Source organism: Pollicipes pollicipes, unplaced genomic scaffold (genome assembly GCF_011947565.3).
Source record: "Pollicipes pollicipes isolate AB1234 unplaced genomic scaffold, Ppol_2.1 Scaffold_4002;HRSCAF=4701_pilon_pilon_pilon, whole genome shotgun sequence".
NCBI lineage: Eukaryota > Metazoa > Arthropoda > Thecostraca > Pollicipedomorpha > Pollicipedidae > Pollicipes > Pollicipes pollicipes.
In genome coordinates, this window is record NW_023596420.1 from 37,603,152 (window position 1) to 37,623,391 (window position 20,240).

Genomic DNA, 20,240 nt, shown 5'->3' on the forward strand with positions numbered 1-20,240 from the left:
ACCAGCAAAATGAAGTGGGCGTGGTAGTGATCTTCAGAGTCGCCGTTATACCGTCCTCTTTCGGAGTCGCTTTTGCGAATCTAGTTGACCGATGCTAAAAGCTTACATCCGGCAACAGAGCGCTGTGGGAAGGCCAGGTGCCCGCACCGGCACCAGCCTCAATACGGAGTGGTCGGTCTGGGTCTCCTCGTTTGCTACAATCACCAGCGACACCGGCCCCAGTGAATCCCAGGCGGCGAACATCTGGCATACGGAGCACCACCCGATCGTTCAACGTCCAAATCGCGGTCTAAATCTCGTCTTACGTCTACAGCAGCCAGAGTGGTTTGGGGAAGATCCTGGAACGCCAGCGCGAATGATCACGCCCTCGTCGACAAATCCCCACGCAAACCGCGAACACTTGTGGCAGCGTCGCCACGGACGAGGCACTCCGGCCAGATGCGGCCCTGGCTGCATCCAACACGATCCACCCGCTGGCGGCTTTGGTGACCAGCTCCCGGCCTAGACGCTTGCCGCCCAAGCTCAAGCCACTCCTTCAAGATAACCGAAAACCAGTGAAGTGCGACGGTGGGCTGGTGCGAGCAATGGCCCGTATTCGTCGCACGACGCCAGCTACGAGTACCTCGTGGTCAGGTCAGAGGTCACGCTCGTGGGTTTATTACGGCACTGACAAGGATCGTCATTACAATGCTAAGCATATACGTGGCAATTCGTGTTTTGCTTAGGCGCACATGCAGCGTAACGTAGCTTTAAAAATCACTCGCGACTCACCCCAGTATCAGCCACTCCAAATAAAAAAACCAACGACAGGGCCGGGAAAGTGTGACGTCATTTCAACTTTGCATATTTCATACAGCACTGCCAGGGCAGTTCGGAGGTTTTCCCGGAGAATCACGCATTCAATTCATGCACTTCTGGTAACTGCCGTCGTCCAATGAAAATCTGCGAATGAACCAGCATGGTAAATGACCACTCAACAAAGACCTCGAACAGCTCCCATTTCAGCCCCATCAAAACAGCGGAAGGTCTCGACAAACACACCTGGCGAAACCACCCTCCGCGCAACGCGCCAGTTCCGCCGCGCGGCGAAGGCGCCCCGCCCACGACAGCCTGCCGCGCACGCTGTGGAAGGTAGCCGCTCGTCACCGGGACTCATCTTACACCTAGGCTTTGTACAGTGGTCTCCACACTGACTCCACTCCACTCCGGCGGCGGCGCCGTCCGCCGTCCCACCGACGCCGCTGTCGGGTCAGCCGGCGTCGCCTCCGGCGGCGGCGCCGGCCTCGTCGAAGCCCCGGCGCCGCCGCTCCGCCCCCTGGCGGCGCCGCCGCCGGGTCAGCCGGCCTCGCCCCCGCCGCCGGCGGCGCCGTCGTGCCGCTCACTCCAGCGTGTCCCGCTCGCACACGCCCGTCTCCTTGTACGGTTTGTCGGCGCACACGGGCACCGTGTCGCGCAGGCTGGGCGGCAGACACTCGCGCAGCTTGTCGTGCTTCTCCTGCGGCATGTTGAAGGCCATCAGGCTGCGCTTCAGCCAGCAGGCGCGGCAGCGCGTATCGGCCGCGTGGCGCGGCACCAGCACCGGGATGTGACACTGGCCCAGCCCCAACTGGCACTGCACCGGCTGCGTCACCGGCTGGCGCGCCACGAACTTGCGGCAGGCCTCGCACGCGTACGAGTCGTACAGCCGGCACTGGTCCGTGTAGGTGTAGTACTTGGTGCCGCCGCAGACGCCACACGTCACGTAGCCGGGCGAGGTGTGAGCTGGCGGCGGGCCCACGTCCAGCGGCGGGCTGCTGGAGGCGACACGCCGGTCAGGCAGCCATACTGGCGCCGCGGCAGGGGTGCGGGGCCACGGGGGGGGGGGGGGCGCCCCGCCCGGCGGGGGTAGCCGGGACACGCGGTGCGAACGACGGGCGAGCACGGGCGGTGATGGGAGTCACATGTCCGGGAACTGAAGAACACTACCACAGGCGTGACTCAAACCGCATCCATCAAGTCATGCTGACAGGTTTAGACGCAGGCAACATCTCACGTGATAGCAAGGTCACAGCCCGGCCAAACAGCTGGTGGGTCAGTGATCGGTAACCATGAGATCTCTTGGGAAATTCGACAAAGGTTCACAATATGGAAACTGAGGGAGGGTCTCTGTGGGTAATGGGAAGGCAGATGGTGAAGAGGTGGATGGTGGGAACATGGATGATAAAAAGGTGGATGATGGCAAGGTGGAAGATGGAAAGGCGAATGAAGGAAAGGTGGGTGGTGAAACAAAGACATTAAGCATAACTCAATGCACAGCTTCAATTTATGAACTGCGTATGCGTGGCAATTCAAGTTTTGTTTATGCGCACACGCAGAGTAGAGCAACAGCATACCCGCGCCGGTCGTAACGGCTTTATGGCTGTCCCACGCCCTGCACATCCCGAACAGTCTAGGCCGCCCCCAAAAACGGATGACAGATATTAAGAGAAGCATCAGCACGATACTCCACAAAAGGCCGTCATCGCCACACTGCTTCGCCTGTGCCCCCGCCACACAGCCGTCTGCGGCGCGGCGCGACCAGCTGACCTGGCCGGCGGCAGCGGCGGCGGGTCCGGCGGCTGGTACACGCGGTACTGCGTCTGGTGGTAGATGGGGTCGCGTTGGCCGGGTCGCAGCGCCGGGATCTCCGACGGCAGCACGGCGTACTCCTCCGGTTCGTCCGGGTCGTCGGTGGTCAGCCGGCGCAGCTGCTGCTGCTGCTGCTGCGAGCGCGACAGCTTCAGCTTCATCGGCGCGCCCGTCACGGAGCGCACGGCGAACGTGTCGGCCGAGCGGGCGCCGGCGCCGGCGCCGCCGCCCCGGCCACCAGCGGCCGCGGCCCGACGCCGGCTCCGGCTGACGCGTGCGCAGGTTCTCCTGCCGGCCACAGGGTGGAGGGTGAGGTGGACGCCACGTGCGGCCGCAGAGCGAACGGCGAGAGCCGGCGGGGACGCTGCCCCAGTGACGGAAACGCTGAAGCTGGAGGATGCTGGACGATGTGCATTAAGCAGGCGGTGACAATTGACCAATACATCAAATTACCTGCCCAGGCACAAACACAATGGTGAGCAAATAATAACAATCATGCTACGGTTATTTTGTGGCACACACCAAATTTGCGGCCAAAAGCGCCACGCCTCTCTCACGGTTTCTACTGTGAGAAACAGAAGACAAGCGAACTGCATGTCTCGCGTTTACAACACCCTCGACTACCAATCGGACATACTGCGGCTGAGGTTCAGCGCCCCTCCAATACCGAGCCCACGCGCCCGGCCGCCAGCAGCGCACCCACCTGGAACTTGCTCCAGGCCTTCATGGCATGCTCCCGATGGAACTGCTTGAGGTGCTGCAACACCGACTGCGGGTCGCGGAACTTGGACTGGCACACGCGGCACACGTACGCCTCCTTCTTGCCGGCGGCTGCGTCAGACAGCGGCGCGGCAGTCAGGGCGACGCCGGCGAAGCGCACGCGCGATCATGCCGGCAAATACACTTAGCAGCTCTTGTGTCACTCCTTCCACACAGAAATGGGGGACCGATATTTGCAAAATCGATCTACGCAGGCAGATACTGAGCTTATGAGACCCAGAACTTGCCAGGATGATGCACTGCTGGAACTGGCTGAGACTCACCATCCTGCCGTTTCCTGTTCTGGGCGGCGGGCGGCGCCCGGCGGGGCGGCGGCGGCCGCGGCCGGGGGTCGTCCTCATCCGAGCTCGTGTCCTCCAGACGCCGAGGCTGCTGCTCCTGCGGCGCATAGGGGTCAGGCCAGGTTAGGTTGGGGTTCAGTGTCCTTAAGTTGACAAGCTGCTGCTTCTGCAGTACAACCACTAAACAGGGCAGGTCATGTCAGGGTTATGTGTCATTAGCCTGGTGGAAAACGCTCGTAGACACAAACGTATGTCCGCCTCCCCTACTTTCGTCTGCACAGCGCAAACCGGTCTGTTTCAACACATACAAAACCACCAACAACATACAACACAACCAAAAACAATCAGCAACTCCTGCCAACGACGGCCCACGCCAAAGCCTGACCGCGGAGCCCCGGCTGGCCGGCCTACCGACCGACCTTGGGCGTGCGGACGACGAGCGGCGGCACGCGCGGCGGCTCCGCCTGCTCCTCCTCGTCGCACTCGTGCTTGTCGAGGTCGCGGCGCCGGATGAACGACTGACCGCACAGCCGGCAGCCGTGCAGCTGCTGGCCGTGCACCAGGCCGTAGTGCACGCGCAGCGCCACCTGCGTGCCGCAGCGCGTCTGGCACAGCGCGCACGTGAACCTGAAGGCGGCGGGCGGCGCGTGAGCACGGCGACTGGGGGCTTGGTGCGACGCGCGCAGACCACCACACCACGCCGGGTCCCGGGTGACAATCGCTGCTTTGATGCGCTGTGGTCAGGTGGTGTGAATTGGCGACGGCGGCGTGCCCTTCAGGCCGGCACAGCCAGTGACATGCAAGTCTAATCGCAGGCGTCATGGCAGATGCTTTGGGAACTAGCATGCGCCTTCTCAGCTGAAATACTGTCACCCTGCACAGCATACTGTACAGGATGTGGAAGCTCTAACCGCGACAGCGTTGCACTACACTTTGAGCGGGAGCCGCGCCCACGCGCGGCACACCCCGGCCGTTCGCCGGGCGCCTGCAGCCGCGCGTCCGGGCGGCGCGGCGCACCTGGAGGCCTGCGACTTCTTGCCGCCGGCGCCGCCGCCGCGGCTGCGGTACATGTTGGCCGTGGAGGCGAGCAGATCGAGCCCGCTGGCGGCGCCGTTGGCCACCTCGTCGGCCGGCGCGCCGAACAGCTGCGCAGCGTCTCGCGGCTTGTAGAAGTCGGACAGGTTAACCACGATCACCTGTCGGCGTCAGCGCGGGGCGGTTAGCCGCCGCCGGCGGGCCGGGACTCCGGAGGACGGGGTGGCGCGGCACCGAGGCGCGGGGGCGGGGTGGTCACCGCCGCCGGGGGGAGGGGAGGGGGCGGGGCTCCGGAGGACGGGTGGCGCGGCACCGGGGCGCCGGGGCGGGGCGGTCGCCGCCGGCGGGGGGGGGGGGGGGGGGGAGGGGGACCCCGGAGGACGGGGGGTGGCGCGGCACCGAGGCGCGGGGGCGGGGCGGGACTCCGGAAAACGGGGTGGCGCGGGGGCGGGGCGGTCACCGCCGCCGGGGAGAGGGGGGGGGGGGGGGGGGTGGGGGGGGTGCGGACTCCGGAGGACGGGGTGGCGCGGCACCGAGGGGCGGAGCGTTCGGATAGGTCTACTGCAGCGCGCGGGGCTAAATCGTCCGCCATATTCCGAACTATTACCGCCAGGTCTACATACAATCGTCATCCTCACATACCGTCCTCACACCAAGTAACTACATGCACACCATCTATATAACTACGTCTACACCATCTTCTAACTACATCTACACCACCACCCACATCTACCTGCGGCCCTACGACCTAGATCAACTAATGCATGCAAATATCAAACAAATATAGACACACTGTGTGCATTGGTTTCAAAAGTAGGTAAGCCACCACACAAAAAGCAATGAAACCACTCCCACATCACAGCCTGATCATCCCGCTTCTCATTGGCAGTCCCTTCACCGCCGGCGCCGCTCGGCGCACCTGCGAGCCGACGTCGATCTCGATGCTCTTGGTGAGGTCGTCGACGCCAATCTTGGGCGCCCAGTCGGTGACGGGCCGCGGCTCGGGTGCCGGCTCGCCGGCACCGTCCGTCTCCGGCGCGTGCTGCTCCAGCAGGTAGTCCAGGTAGCCGGGCCCGTGGCCGTTGGACAGCCGATCCAGCCGCTTGGCCAGCGGGCTGCGCAAGCTGAACGTGAACTTCTCCATGGCCCCACCGCCCGCCACCTGGAGGCGACGGCGCGAAGGTTTGGAGCGGTGCCGGCGATCCGTAGCGCGGCGACCATTCGCGCCCGCCCTGTCCGGTGTCGGCGACCACTCGCGCCCGCCCTGTCCTGTCCGGCGACTACTCGCGCCCGCCCTGTCCGGTGTCGGCGACCACTCGCGCCTGCCCTGTCCTGTCCGGCGACCACTCGCGCCCGCCCTGTCCGGTGTTGGCGACCACTCGCGCCCGCCCTGTCCGGTGTTGGGGTTGGGCAGAGAACTGTGGTCAGTGGTGCAGCACACCCTGAGCTGTGGGACTTACTCTGCTATACTCTGTTTCACTGCTGTAATTATACTGTGTTTTACTCTGCTTTACTACTCTGCTATTTACTCTGCTTCACTGGATACGTTGGATTCCCCCTGCATGCTCCCACGATTCAGCAGCAGAGAGCTGGGGCTTCTCCATAATCAACCAAGCATGTGCATTTGATCTCAATCCTTGAATAAAGGCACTGCTTGCATGGAAGTGCACAGAGCTGTTCCCTGCCATGTCATGTCAGAGAGATGGAGGGAAATTTGCTGAAAATCAACAGTGCTCTTTCCAATAGGCAAAATGCATGCCACATTGGAGTTTGTGATCTAAAAGCACAAACCAAAAACAAATTTACCACCATCCATCATCCTGATTCTCAGTTGGCCTTAACCAAAACATGACTTCTCAGGCCAGCAACAGCAAACATTGCATGAATATTGTATGTTTGTTGATGATGATTTGGGTTTTAGGGTAGACCGACTGGCCTGGTCATATGGTGCATGTAACACAACATTCCTAAATTCATCCAGTGGGCCATGCAGGACATAAATATAAATTTATGCTACAAGCAGCCTGGCCCTTCCAGCACACCCCCCCCCCCCAATTTATTGGTACTAATCTGTTACCCTATAATCCTGAACCAAGACATGTCACTTGCCCCAGCCTATTTGCCAAGCCTGAGGTGCCTGGATGCCAGGTTAACAGCCACCTGGTTCAATGCTGATGGGCTGATTTTGAGCAGGGGGGGGGGGGGAACAACAGGCAGTGAGCCCCTAGGCTGGGGGGGGGGGGGTGTAGTATGAAAAAACATCAACATCCCTGCCACCCATGTGGCCAGATATTGGAACACTGATGTAATATGGCAGGTCTTATGGCATCTACCTATTTACAGTGTCCTTGATGGTAAGACTGCATATTCAGGCCAGGTTCAGTACAATTGGTATACAGCTTGATAAAAGTATCAATGTAACTAGGCTGGCACAATGTCACAATACTGGAATTATTCAGTGGACCCTTAGGCTTCAACTTCTTAGATACGTGACATTGACGTGCCATCAAACTCATACTCATACTACGCACCTTGCTTTACAAATATTGGTATGTGTTCCGGGGCAGAAAAAGATGCAAGTGTTGTCTCCTTATGATATCATGTGCAATTATCATCATCCCCTAAATGAATCAAATCAGAAAAGACAGCATGCTGGTCAAAATAATTTGGCTCTAAAAAGGGCCAGTGAGATATAGTGAAGGTGCTTGCGGTGCATTTGATTGGTCCAGAAATAAATATATATATAGAAAACAGAAATAAAAGGTGTCACCTTGGTGGTTTGGCTTCTAGATTTGAAGAACAAAACTTGCCCAAAATTGGGATCAGCATGGAAGAGAACATTGAAAATCAGAGACTCACAACATTTTATTCCAGGTGTCAAATATTGAGACAATCATTATTTTGATAATCTGGTACACCAGTGGTTTTAAACCCAGGTCATGCAAACCACATCAATGCAACTGTAAAACAGGAGCAAAGAAGGATAAGTAAATACTTCTGCATGAACAAAACCCAGCAGGCCACCTATCTACCACTGTGACATCACATGCATCCTCCAGGTGGCTTTGCTCAGCAACCTTAGTGAAAGACACATGGATATTTTCACACCATTGCATCTTTGCATTGGGGCTCATTGTTGCCCTTCACCCCATCCTCTTACACAAGACTAATCAATCCGGCATCTGGATATCTCTGATATGACAAAATAGATAGGCATACCAGAATACAAGCTAATAGTTCAGTAGTCTGATAGCCAACCAAGCAGAGTGAGATACATTACAAAGGAAAATAATCAAGAAGCCTGACACCATGAACTATCACTTATTTGAACTTGTATAAATTTATGATAAATGTGCTTGGCCACATCAACTTGCTACTCTCTCATTTCCTTGAAAAAATTGAGTACATGTGCTGTGTTCAGATCTAATCCCTGTTTGCCTACATATTTACTGTTTACTGAGCCAAATCACAAACATACTGTAATGTTGGACAGATTCTCTGCAGGATGCTCACAAGCTTTGGGTGTGCTCTGCCACTCAAAGACAATTACTGCACAGAAGACTGCACAGAATAAAAAGAAAATAGGCATGCAAAGTGAGATGTGGTACAAAAAAACACTCATGCCAACAAATGTCTCACGTTATGCCAAAATATCAGCATTGGTTTTATTTTGCATGGAAAATTAGACCACAAGGAATATTTCCCAGACTAAAGGCAGACTGGAAAATGCACTCAAGCTCAAACTGCATAATAGCCAAATTATCTTACTGTGTCTAGGATAGCAAGAACCTACTAGAAACAATTTCAAGACCTGCACACTATAATTCCCAAACCTTAAATTTCATGAACACGAACAGCAACTTTCTGAACTAGTCAATGCTTCATAGAAACAGTGACAGGGTAAATTGAAGTAACTATGCTCAAAAGCAATTTTAATGGGAAAAAACTAAATTTAAGCACAATTTGGCCCAGTCTAGGTGAAGTGCACATACACTATAGGTCCAGCACATTAACACTGTATAACAGCATAACACAATGGATATTCTTAGCAGACTGGACTGCAATATGTGCCAGTAAATAACACCAATAATGTAATGTCACCCACAGTTTCTTGCCCCAGTCTATGCTGTAAAATGTAAAAGTGACTCTTTCACAGGTCCTGCTTACTAGTGACTCTGCATAATAGTGACATCCCAAAAACAACTCCAGTGCATTCACAAATAGCTCCAGGAGCCACAAGTCTGGTGATCGGAGCCAATACTGCAAGGAATTTTTATATGGCTATGGTAGTGCTCCTAAAGCAGTGTTTGCAGCAATGTTAAAACTTCAACATATTTCGCCCACATCTAGTTTTGACAGAAGTGTCTTCTAGAATCAGTGCACCGACCTCACTTCATAGCAGATGAATTCTTTGCAGGATAGGCTACACAGCTATGCTATCCTGAGCTGACAAATGCAAATGAGACAACTGATTCCCATAAATTTTGGTTGCATGAGAGATTGAACCCCTCAGTCCACCATCCCAGAAACAATTAGCTACAGACACCAAGAAGCAATGATGCATCAACATTCGTTAGCAAGGGACAACATACCCTTTTCATGAATGACTGAGTGCATGAGCTGTTCTCAACAAGTTTTTTAGAAATAGTTAACTCACCAGCGTCCGGCCTTAATTACACCAGTCTTCCGCACACACCCATCTACAATCTTCGGCCGCAACAAGCCATCAGCACCAGCGAAATAGTAAACACAACGCACAGGTTGTGCAGTTATATACCATTCATATCTGAAAACGTAAGCAGTTCCGTTGCGTCACCCAACAAACCCACTGCCCGTCCAGCTACCAATTTCGGATGTGCAACATGACAGTGAACTTCGCATTTGTTCATTTTGAATTCAACACAGGAGTATATATCACCTGTGTAAAACTATTTGATATGACGTATAATTTACAAATACAGAAGTTCTCCCATATTCAGAGAATATTTGACGTCATTGTGACGTAAAATATTTCATAGAATTAAGTCCACCGTACCGGAAGATTTCAGGGCAAAATGGCGGCGTGCAATTGTCTCACGACGAGGCCTTCGATTTTTAGAGTTGAATTCATTATCATGGTATTCCTCACTTCGATGAATCATTAGAAAAATTTTGGCTTTAAAATATTTCAGGGCACATAAAAATACTACATCTATTTTGTCAGAGATAGATTTATTTCAAACACATGTTTTCACTCCGTGTTTTTTGAGACATTTGTAAACATATGCGGGCAATAACATTTGGCGCCAAATTCCCTGGGCATCGTGGCGCTTTGGAGTGAGGAGGCCAGCGTTATGCCCGCCTGAAAAGTAAACAACGTGCTGGCGGTTGTGAGTTGTGCGTTTGTTACGTTTTTTAAAGCCTGGCGGCACAGTGTAACCGCAAGCCTGCTTAGAGTAAGCAAAAATGCCTCTTTCAGAAGAAATTAATGAAGAGTTCGGGAACTTTTGCATTAATGTCACGAAGGATACGCTCTCCAAATGTAAGAGTAACCTAATCACAATGAAGCTCAGATGAGTCCCTCTGATGTGTTTGCATGCTGTTGCTGCTGTTGTGGTCTGCAATTATGTGGTGGGAAAAACTGGCTGTTGCTGTAGTTTGGATCTCTCTGTTGATTTGTTTGCATCATGCATACCCATGCTTACATTGCATCAGATTTGTATTGTCACATTGAGTTTTTTATATTGTGTTCACATTTTGTTCATATTTTGTATATATTGTGTTTATATAGTGTTCATATGGTCTGCTGAGATGACATGCCCAGTTAAGGTCTTTACAGTTGTGTTTGTGCATGAGTGCTCAAAGAATATGCAAGCTGTCTAAATATTATGCAGTTACCTGGCTGGCTAATTGGTCAATTCTTTGGGTGACAGGCCTGGGCTAGCTGACGCCATTGTTAGACTGTGATGCATTGCAGTTGCACCTCATTTATGTAGGTTCTGGCTGTTCATAGAAATTCTGAAGCAGCCCCCTGTCTGCCCAACAGGTGTCTCTCTCTGCAAGGAACACCACCTGTCTGCAGAGGACCTAGTGTATGGCTGGGTGGCCTACTCATCAGAGCATGGTCGTCCAGCTCTCACTGATGCCCGGCTGGAGGTCATGGTTCGCTCCAAGCTGAGCGGCAAGTCCAAGAGCCAGGCTGATCCCCTCCAGTCCAGCTCCATCAAGATCTACACCAAGGACACCATAGACCAGGCGTATCCTTTCAGGCATGTTCAGGGATGAGAGTTGTTTGCAAAACTTACAAGTGGCAGCTGTGATGCAGTCATTGGAGGCAGGTAACCATAGGGACATAATGTTTTTTTTAGGTTGGGTTGTTCTAGTCTTCACAGACTGATGCATCCACAAATAGCTTCAAAGTGCTATGTTACTACATGCATTGTTTGTTATGATTAGATGATAACAGACCTTTAGTATACCAGTGGTTAGTAGTAAAGAAGTATACCAAGTATACCACATGGTGTATCCATATTTTGGTGAATTATGATTATTCTCCTAGATTTAGTCCCAACTGTTTTTAAGGTTTTAGTTGGATGGATTTCTGGGACAAGAGTTCAACTAAGCAGTGGTTGTAGAAAACCTGGCACCATCATCAAAGCATGAGATCCAATTTCAATGGTAGAATGTATGGTGAACATTAAACATACCTCTGTTCTGGCGGCCTATCCTTCTGACCTCATCGGACCTTAAGCGGCCACTGCCACCAGCCACGTGCCATCCCAGTTAGGTCAGATGCTTAGGGCTCAAGTTTCATGCAGTATTAGATGGAATGTGTCTGCTCCAGTTTTGTGTCGCTTTTAACAGCTGATTTCGACTTCGGTCTTGCCCGTCCTGTCCGTCCTACCATCCCTGCATGCCACACAAGTTTTCGTGGCTGCCTCCCACACCTGGGTAAAGAGTCGGCCCGTCATTTCGTGAGCAGTCGACACATGTCGCCGACCGATGATTTTTTGTCCGTAATGCTGTTGACGTACTTACACGTCAGAGTAGGACAGTAGACCCCCGAGGAAAAATATTCCAGCCTTGAAGATGACTCCTCGTCCCAAGCATGCCCCAAAACCTCAATGATATTGTATAATCCTAAGCATTCCTATCCTAGTAGATGCCAAAAGAGTTTGGGTTGTGCAAACACGCTGTGCGCTAGCTTTGGCTTTGGCCTTGTGATGCTGAAGTACTTGGTTTGGCCTGGCTTTGGCTCTCAAGGGTTGAAACCAGAGTCTGCGGCTTGGGATTCTCGTGTACAAAGTTCGAAACCTCGGCATTCGAATTCGGTTCCGTGCTTTAGAATTATGGAGCCACTGGTTTCGGTTTCAGCTTCTAAGTTCCAAGTTTTCAAGGTGCCGGCCGCGTCCTCGACGTCGGCTTCATGTCATTGTCTTGGATTCGGCTTTGACCCTAATGCCAGAAGCCTACGTTCTAATATTTGGTGCTCACCTATATTTTAACGGTGTTTGGATGCTAGATGACCGTGCAGTCACGCGGCCTCAAGCCGTAATGATCAAGTAGCCAAGGGATATACAAGATAAATGAAATGTTTACGTATGATGTTGATTTGCTTTTTTTGCGTGGCGGCCCAATATCTTGTCCACATCTGTGCCCCGGATGTATTCTGCCCACACCGGCGTTTGTGAGCCACCACCGTTGGTGGTGGTGGTGGTGGTTGGTGCACACCACTGCACTGGCACACTGCACCGCATTAACGACGACGGACATCTGTCCATTGCGGCGAAGCCAGTACCGGGAGAAACCGGCCCGCTGGCCCGGATCGGGCGGTCGGGGCCCGTGCGTGCTGCGCCGCGGCACGATCCCAGACCCGGGGCACGCCTCCGGATGTGAGGAGATCGAGGCGCGGCGTGGGGCGCTCGTTGGAGAGGTGGATGGAGGATTGGTGTGAGGAGTGAACGGTGCTTTGGGTAGATGTTGTTTATTCGTTTTACTCGGATAGGCCTACGCTGTTTTGCAGAATGACCTACTCGTCTTCCTCCTTCCCCTCCCCCCTCCCCCCGATGTCATAGTTGTTTCCCATGGTATTTCGGTGCAATTTATCCGTCCATTTGTCATACCATGAGTATGTCGATCGAATCTGCCCATTCACTGAAAATGCGTTCGGCCACCGCCAATGATCCAAGGATGCCGGTGAGACCGTGGCGAGTCAGCTGTGCGTCATCCGCGTGCGACGGTGACCAGAGAGCGCGCCACTGTTGTGGCCGGGACGCGTCTCTGCGCGAGCGGTCCGCACAGGGGTGACCGGCGGTGTCCGTGCCGCACCGTGCCGCGCTCGTCCCGAGGTCGTCCCGCGCTCCCCTCGCTCCTCCCTGCTCGTCCTGTGCTCGCCACGTGCTCGTCGCGAGATCACCCCGCGCTCGCCTCGGCTCGTCGTGCGCTTGCTCCGACTCGTTCTGTGCTCGTCATTTGCCCTTCACGGCTCGTTCCGCGCTCGGCACGCGCTCGCCCGGCGCTCGTCCTGCGCTCACCCCGCGTTCGCCTGGCGTTCGTCCCGGGCCGGCCCGCGTTCGTCCCGCACTCGTCCTGGCCCGGTCCAGCTTGGTGGTCGCTCGCCACCAAGCGGCTCGTTATTTGTTGCGGCTCCGGCCGGCTACGGAGCTGCCTGGTGCGTGCCGGCGGTGGCAGTAGAAGCAAACCGAGTTTCGACAGTAGCTGAACTCAGTTTATTACAAACGGAAAACTGAGTTTCAGAAGCTGAGCTAGTGTTGGCTATGCAAACACTGGTGGCTTGTGCTAGACCCTGCTGATCCGAAGCTAGCTTCCTCACGCCGCGCTGTTTTTCTGGTCGCAACCACCTGCTGTCAGACGGCCTTTTTCACCTTCACCAGCTGCTGTGAGAGCGGCTTGGCCTGTCTGCGGTTAGAACGGATGGGAGACTTTGTCTCGGTCTCATTAAGGTGGTCGCCGACTTCTTGTCTTCGTTAAAACTGCCGATGGTACAAGACCAATGCGCGGTTGAAGGCACTCTCTGCGTGCAAGATGGAAAGTCGTGAGGCATGGAAATTGGGCTTACTGCTGACTTCAGCCTGTTCGCCCGTACAAGGGGGATTCGTCGGTTCTCTAGCGATCACCGATTGCTGCCCCAAGTGTTCAATGTCAGTACCGACCACGCTGGTCGCTCTGCTGAGCAGAGATCGCGCCGGTCGCTCGGTCGAGCAAAGACCGCGCCGGTCGCTCGGTCGATGGCCGGATGCTTCAGCTGCAGCATCAGGACCGCGCGCGTGACCACGGGGACTCCGCGACCACCGAACGCTGATCTCGCCGCCGCGCGGACGTCCAGCAGATGTCGCCGTCGCCGTTCTCGAGCCGCTCGCAGCCCGCGCCGCGTCGGCCCGGCTGGCGCCTGATGCGCCGATGCAGGGGACGCCGGTGACAACTCCTGTAATAGCCCGGCAGACGTCCGTGCGGAGTATTGGGAGCAGCTCGGGACCGCTTCAACCTTCCGATACTGGTGTTCGGCGGCGCGACTGGAGGGGGACGGGGGGCACGCTCCGCCGCTCCGAGTGCGTGCCACGCCCGCCGGTCAGACTGGCTGACTGCGTAACGGCCAGCCCCGCTGATGCGTCAGCAAATCGACGCGCTGTGGCGTAAGTGTGGGCTTTGTGTTGTCTCCGTATTGCCGTCGATGCATGCCTGGGTTCGCCGCGCGGTGTGGCGTGACGGATATCATGAGGCCGGCAAGAGCAAGCTGCACACCGGCCGCGCGCGACGGCGACCGGAAAGCGCGCCGCTGTTGTCGCGGCCTGGGCACGCCTCTGCGCGGACGTCCGGGCGAGCGTACCGCAGGGGCCAGCGGCGATGTCTGCGCCGCGCTCGGCCCTGCCTGTCGACCGCCCCAGACTGAGAGTGTCGCTGTATGCTTTGGGTCGGTCTCCAGCTGCCGGCGGCACCCATCTGCGGGTGGCAGCGCCTCGGACGGGATCGGGCCGCGGCGGTGGCTGGTCTGCACGTGCTGGCATGCTGGCTATCTACGTAGCCAACGTATTTGTTCACTTCCGTGGTTCAGTGTGTCTGGTTCAGTCTGAAGGAGTCTCAACAGTCGTGTTTTAGAGTGCCGGGGCACAAAATGAAAACTAGTTTTTGTTCCTTGAAGGCGCCAGATAATAGACCAGGTAGCACTAACAAAGCACAACATGCGTAGAAAGGAAGTTGTTCAAGTCGTGTTACCCTGAACGTCCGCGGGTAGCAGCGACGTTGTGGGAGGGATTGTGTGGCATGTGCAAGTTAAACCTAAGTGCTGGAGTTAGGAGCACGGTCACCGCCAATTTCAGCACGTTGAGTGCCAATGTTGCAGGAATCAAATCGTTGTAATCGCAGTTTCAGGAATCCAATGTCACTTATGGCAAAGCTATGCTGATTTTAGGTGTATGCTTTAATTAACTCGAGCTCGCAGCATTCGGAGAATAATTTTGTTTGTTTTTTGTTGGAAAGTTGGGCTGGTGTCTCACAAAACCGGTGTAGTCTGGGAGATCGACGCGGGTCGTCTCCCCGCGCTCAGCAGCTGCAGACGCCAATCGCAAGATGACCAGGAAGTGTGGGTCATGATGAATTTCGAAAAGTGCGCTCGTGTTCAGGGCGCCGTCTCGGAGGTGCTTTGCTAGATTGATGACTATGAAAACAATTTTCAAATGCTCAACTACCTTTATAGACATATCTGATAAATGAATCTTTTGAGAAATGTTGCTATGCATGTTACAACTTTTGTTAACTTTACATGTGGATGCGCTTGCAATTTTATAGCATCCCCTTCCTACCAAATATTACATTTTGTGGCACTCGTTAAACATACTCTAATGAAACCCCAGGACTAGCTGCATATAATAATGCACTGGCCAGCGTCACTGCAGCACCGTCAATGCATAGCGAAGATATTAGTCCGAAGGATTTTCGAGTCAAAATCAGGCTGTCAGCGCTTCGCAAGTTGCATTTTCATCGCATCACATTTCTTGCGAGGTGCCTCGAGTATTCTTCTCCCTCGACCGTTTCGTCGAACACTGTTGAATCTATTGCGCAAAGCCCTGCGCGTTTGGGATCACCTTATCGTGGGCCGTGGCCCTCCTGCGCCGGCTCCGTGTCGTTTCCGGACCGGTCGGCGGGTCCGGATACCACTCGCAGCATTCCGCGGCTCCCTTTCCCTGGGCACCAGTTCGGGAGATAGTGCCGGTGCGGCTGCCCTCGCCCTTCGCCGGCCTTTCTCACAGTCGCCGTCGCGATCGCTCGGCTGGACGGCACCTGTGATCCCGATCCGCTAGGCTCTTGTTGACGCAGGCCAGCGCACGCTACTTGCTAAGCCTCTGAAGGAGCGGGGAAGGTGTAGGAGGTTGTGTGCTGTGGACTGATCATGAACTGTGAGACAGGACATGGACTGGACTGTGAGACAGGACAAGGACTGGACTGTGAGACAGGACATGGACTGGACTGTGAGACAGGACATGGACTGGGCTGTGAGACAGAACATGGAGTGGACTCTGAGACAGGACATGGACTGGACTCTGAGACAGGGACATGGACTGGACTCTGAGACAGGGCATGGACTGGGCTGTGAGACAGAACATGGAGTGGACTCTGAGACAGGACATGGACTGGACTCTGAGACAGGGACATGGACTGGACTCTGAGACAGGACATGGACTGGGCTGTGAGACAGAACATGGAGTGGACTCTGAGACAGGACATGGACTGGGCTGTGAGACAGAACATGGAGTGGACTCTGAGACAGGACATGGACTGGACTGTGAGACAGGGACATGGACTGGACTGTGGGACAGGACATGGACTGGACTCTGAGACAGGACATGGAGTGGACTCCGAGACAGGACATGGACTGGACTCTGAGACAGGGACATGGACTGGACTCTGAGACAGGACATGGAGTGGACTCCGAGACAGGACATGGACTGGACTCTGAGACAGGACATGGACTGGGCTGTGAGACAGAACATGGAGTGGACTCTGAGACAGGACATGGACTGGGCTGTGAGACAGAACATGGAGTGGACTCTGAGACAGGACATGGACTGGACTGTGAGACAGGGACATGGACTGGACTCTGAGACAGGACATGGACTGGACTCTGAGACAGGACATGGAGTGGACTCCGAGACAGGACATGGACTGGACTCTGAGACAGGGACATGGACTGGACTCTGAGACAGGACATGGACTGGGCTGTGAGACAGAACATGGACTGGACTCTGAGACAGGACATGGAGTGGACTCCGAGACAGGACATGGACTGGACTCTGAGACAGGGACATGGGCTGGACTCTGAGACAGGACATGGACTGGGCTGTGAGACAGAACATGGAGTGGACTCTGAGACAGGACATGGACTGGACTCTGAGACAGGGACATGGACTGGACTCTGAGACAGGACATGGACTGGGCTGTGAGACAGAACATGGAGTGGACTCTGAGACAGGACATGGACTGGACTCTGAGACAGGGACATGGACTGGACTCTGAGACAGGACATGGACTGGGCTGTGAGACAGAACATGGAGTGGACTCTGAGACAGGACATGGACTGGGCTGTGAGACAGAACATGGAGTGGACTCTGAGACAGGACATGGACTGGACTGTGAGACAGGGACATGGACTGGACTGTGAGACAGGACATGGACTGGACTTCTGAGACAGGACATGGAGTGGACTCCGAGACAGGACATGGACTGGACTCTGAGACAGGGACATGGACTGGACTCTGAGACAGGACATGGAGTGGACTCCGAGACAGGACATGGACTGGACTCTGAGACAGGACATGGACTGGGCTGTGAGACAGAACATGGAGTGGACTCTGAGACAGGACATGGACTGGGCTGTGAGACAGAACATGGAGTGGACTCTGAGACAGGACATGGACTGGACTGTGAGACAGGGACATGGACTGGACTGTGAGACAGGACATGGACTGGACTCTGAGACAGGACATGGAGTGGACTCTGAGACAGGACATGGACTGGACTCTGAGACAGGACATGGACTGGGCTGTGAGACAGGACATGGAGTGGACTCTGAGACAGGACATGGACTGGGCTGTGAGACAGGACATGGACTGGACTCTGAGACAGGACATGGAGTGGACTCTGAGACAGGACATGGACTGGACTCTGAGACAGGACATGGACTGGACTCTGAGACAGGACATGGACTGGACTCTGAGACAGGACATGGACTGGACTCTGAGACAGGACATGGACTGGACTCTGAGACAGGACATGGACTGGACTCTGAGACAGGACATGGACTGGACTCTGAGACAGGGACATTTTTGAGAGGGTTGCCACGGCGAGGCTCCGACTTGGAGAGCGAACATCATCGGAGAACCTGGGGGATCCGGAGACCAGTGGCGTCCGGGATCCGGACTCCTCCTTACTTTGCCTTTTGGATCCATGCCGTATTCGCGTGCCCTTGGCTGGCTGCGCTGCCGGCAGGCCTCCAGCATTGATAGCGACAGTGGCGGTTGCTCGGTTCGAGGTGCCGAGGCGACAGGCGTGGCTGGGTCCGCCGTGACCCATGCGGCCGTCACATCACGTGGTCTCGCCGTTGGCTGGGCCGGTTGACTCTCAGGGCGACCTTGAATGGTCACGGGACTTGTGCTGCCATGAGGGAGACGGTGACGTGATGTTTTCGACCGGTGAGGATACAGTATTTAAATAATCAGCATTTATGTATTCGGTATTTAGTATTCATGTATACAGTATGTCATCCAACCGGTCTACGTGGTGGTCGGAGCCCATGGTGTTAGGCTTCTGGTCGACAGTACTACTGGCCCACTGCACTTATTATTTTGACGTATTTAACTGAATTGTGATTCAGCTAACCAAGATGGCGTATTTGAGCCGGTGCAATGCCGCCTTTGCTTGGGAATCGTTATTTGTTACGGGCGTCTTCAGCGTGGAGCAGTTGGACAGTTCACGTCACCAGTCCACAGGCCTACACTGTCAGCACCGGCGGTGAGAGAGCACCTGGTCTGCGGCAATGTCCACGCATTCGATTCCGTCCTCTTGTTTGTGCAGTACCGTCACGTTTTCGCTTCCGTGCCCGTCGATCATTGGCTGGAAATCAGATGCGACTAAATGCGCGAACCTGACTCATAGGGTGATAAGGCACCCAACAACAGTAATGCACATCACACTGGATCGTTTAATCATCGCTGATGCAACTTATTTCGAGTCATTTGATGTGCGGGCGTTGGGAGAGTGCGACCTTCATACGAATTCCTGAATTCGGCGCTCGGCGGTTTGGAGCATTTTCTCTAAGAGGATAGAAGGCCTGAATGCATGTCTTATTCTCCTGCGACGCGCAAAACACAGCTGGGAAACCTGTAATGCGGCTCATTCGTACTAACCCCACTGCTAACCGCTCCTGACGCAATACAATCCATATTTTGCAACTTGCGCCCTTTTCGCCGCTTTTTCTCGTCAGGTTGCGAACACCGAACGGACGCCTGGGGTCTGCCGCGCGAAGGTCAGATTGCTCCCGTTGCAGCCGCAGAGCGCCAGTGCGTGCACTTTCTCTTGAATCCCACGCAGCGTACTCCTCTCCCGTTCTTTGTGGCGGGCGTCCGTTCCGCTCCGTCGTTTTCACGGCGCGTGTCGCCGACGGCGGCGGCGGTGGCGGCAGCTGACGAGCGACGCAAATCAGGGCGTTGGCCGCTGCTCGGCCGTCGCGCCGAAGCTGCCGCGCGCGAGGCGATGTTCGAACAGGGACTTGGGCTGGATAGAGGAGGTTGGGCTGGTGCTGGTCCTCTGACAGGCCGGTTCTTTGGGCGGGTGGGATATGAGATCTATGTGCTAGTTTTTGAAACATGGAACCTTGGAGCGAAAAAGGCAATAACACGATGAAATTTTTGATTGTGGCTATATTCTGCGCTACGCTGTAACGCTTTCATTTCCTAAATTCTAATCGTGCTCATTTTGTTCCGGCAATGTTTTAAAATAAGTCACGTCTGCTATACCCGTGGTGTCCTCGATGTGGGTTATGTTTGCGTCCAGACTGTACAGGGCCACAGTTTGCCCTCGCGCCGCCGATTCCATCATGTCGTGTCATCCGAGACGTTGGTACGCGGTGTAGCTGGAAGCTTCCGTGAAAGTCGCTGACATTTGAACGATTGTTGCCCATAAGCTCTTGTTTAATCAGCTTATGTAAGCTTGTTGCTCGCAATTAAGCCACTGCCGACAAGGTAGGCCACCTTGAAGGAGCACCTGGAGATGTGGCAATTATTCGCTCAGGCGGCCAACCTGCACCCCATCGTCACGCGCCTTAAGCAGTTATATAACGACGCTCCGTTGTTTTAAACGCTCTGGTGCAGTCCGTGGTTAATGCTGGGCGTCACGTGGCTGTGATTTGGGTTATGGAGTTGCAACAACTTGATCAACTGCCTAGGTTATGTAAGTTTGCCGAAGTGCAGGAGTTTGCATTGCACGTCCCATGACGCTCCAAGCTGTCAGATGCCCGACCTTTTTACAAACTTGGAGCGATTAGTG

General features: G+C 54.7%; 1 protein-coding gene and 1 long non-coding RNA gene across 3 annotated transcripts; both read right to left on the minus strand.

The window, feature by feature from the left end:
- Window positions 1-641: 641 nt before the first annotated feature.
- Window positions 642-2,773, minus strand: LOC119093679 (histone-lysine N-methyltransferase trithorax). Of its 2 annotated transcripts, none has more exons than XM_037216681.1 (2): window positions 2,566-2,773; window positions 642-1,790 (listed from the first exon to the last, which is right to left on the minus strand). In XM_037216681.1, exons 1-2 carry the CDS (start codon window positions 2,766-2,768, stop codon window positions 1,379-1,381), a joined length of 615 nt encoding a protein of 204 aa, XP_037072576.1. In that variant the 5' UTR covers window positions 2,769-2,773; the 3' UTR covers window positions 642-1,378. The 2 variants fall into 2 exon arrangements, with proteins under 2 accessions (XP_037072576.1, XP_037072575.1); XM_037216680.1 differs by having other exon boundaries at window positions 642-1,793.
- An 84-nt stretch (window positions 2,774-2,857) lies between these two features.
- LOC119093680 (uncharacterized) lies at window positions 2,858-3,715 on the minus strand. Its single transcript, XR_005093656.1, has 3 exons — window positions 3,651-3,715; window positions 3,311-3,438; window positions 2,858-2,895 (listed from the first exon to the last, which is right to left on the minus strand). It is a non-coding gene; the product is annotated as an uncharacterized LOC119093680 (long non-coding RNA).
- Window positions 3,716-20,240: the final 16,525 nt, after the last annotated feature.

What these genes read in the sequence shown, in the direction of transcription:
- LOC119093679 (XM_037216680.1), bottom strand. Translation starts at nt 2,768, where the DNA reads ATGAAGCTGAAGCTGTCGCGCTCGCAGCAGCAGCAGCAGCAGCTGCGC. An exon ending in CCGCCGCTGCCGCCGGCCAG is followed by an intron (nt 1,794 to 2,565) that starts GTCAGCTGGTCG and finishes TGTCGCCTCCAG; the next exon opens with CAGCCCGCCGCTGGACGTGG.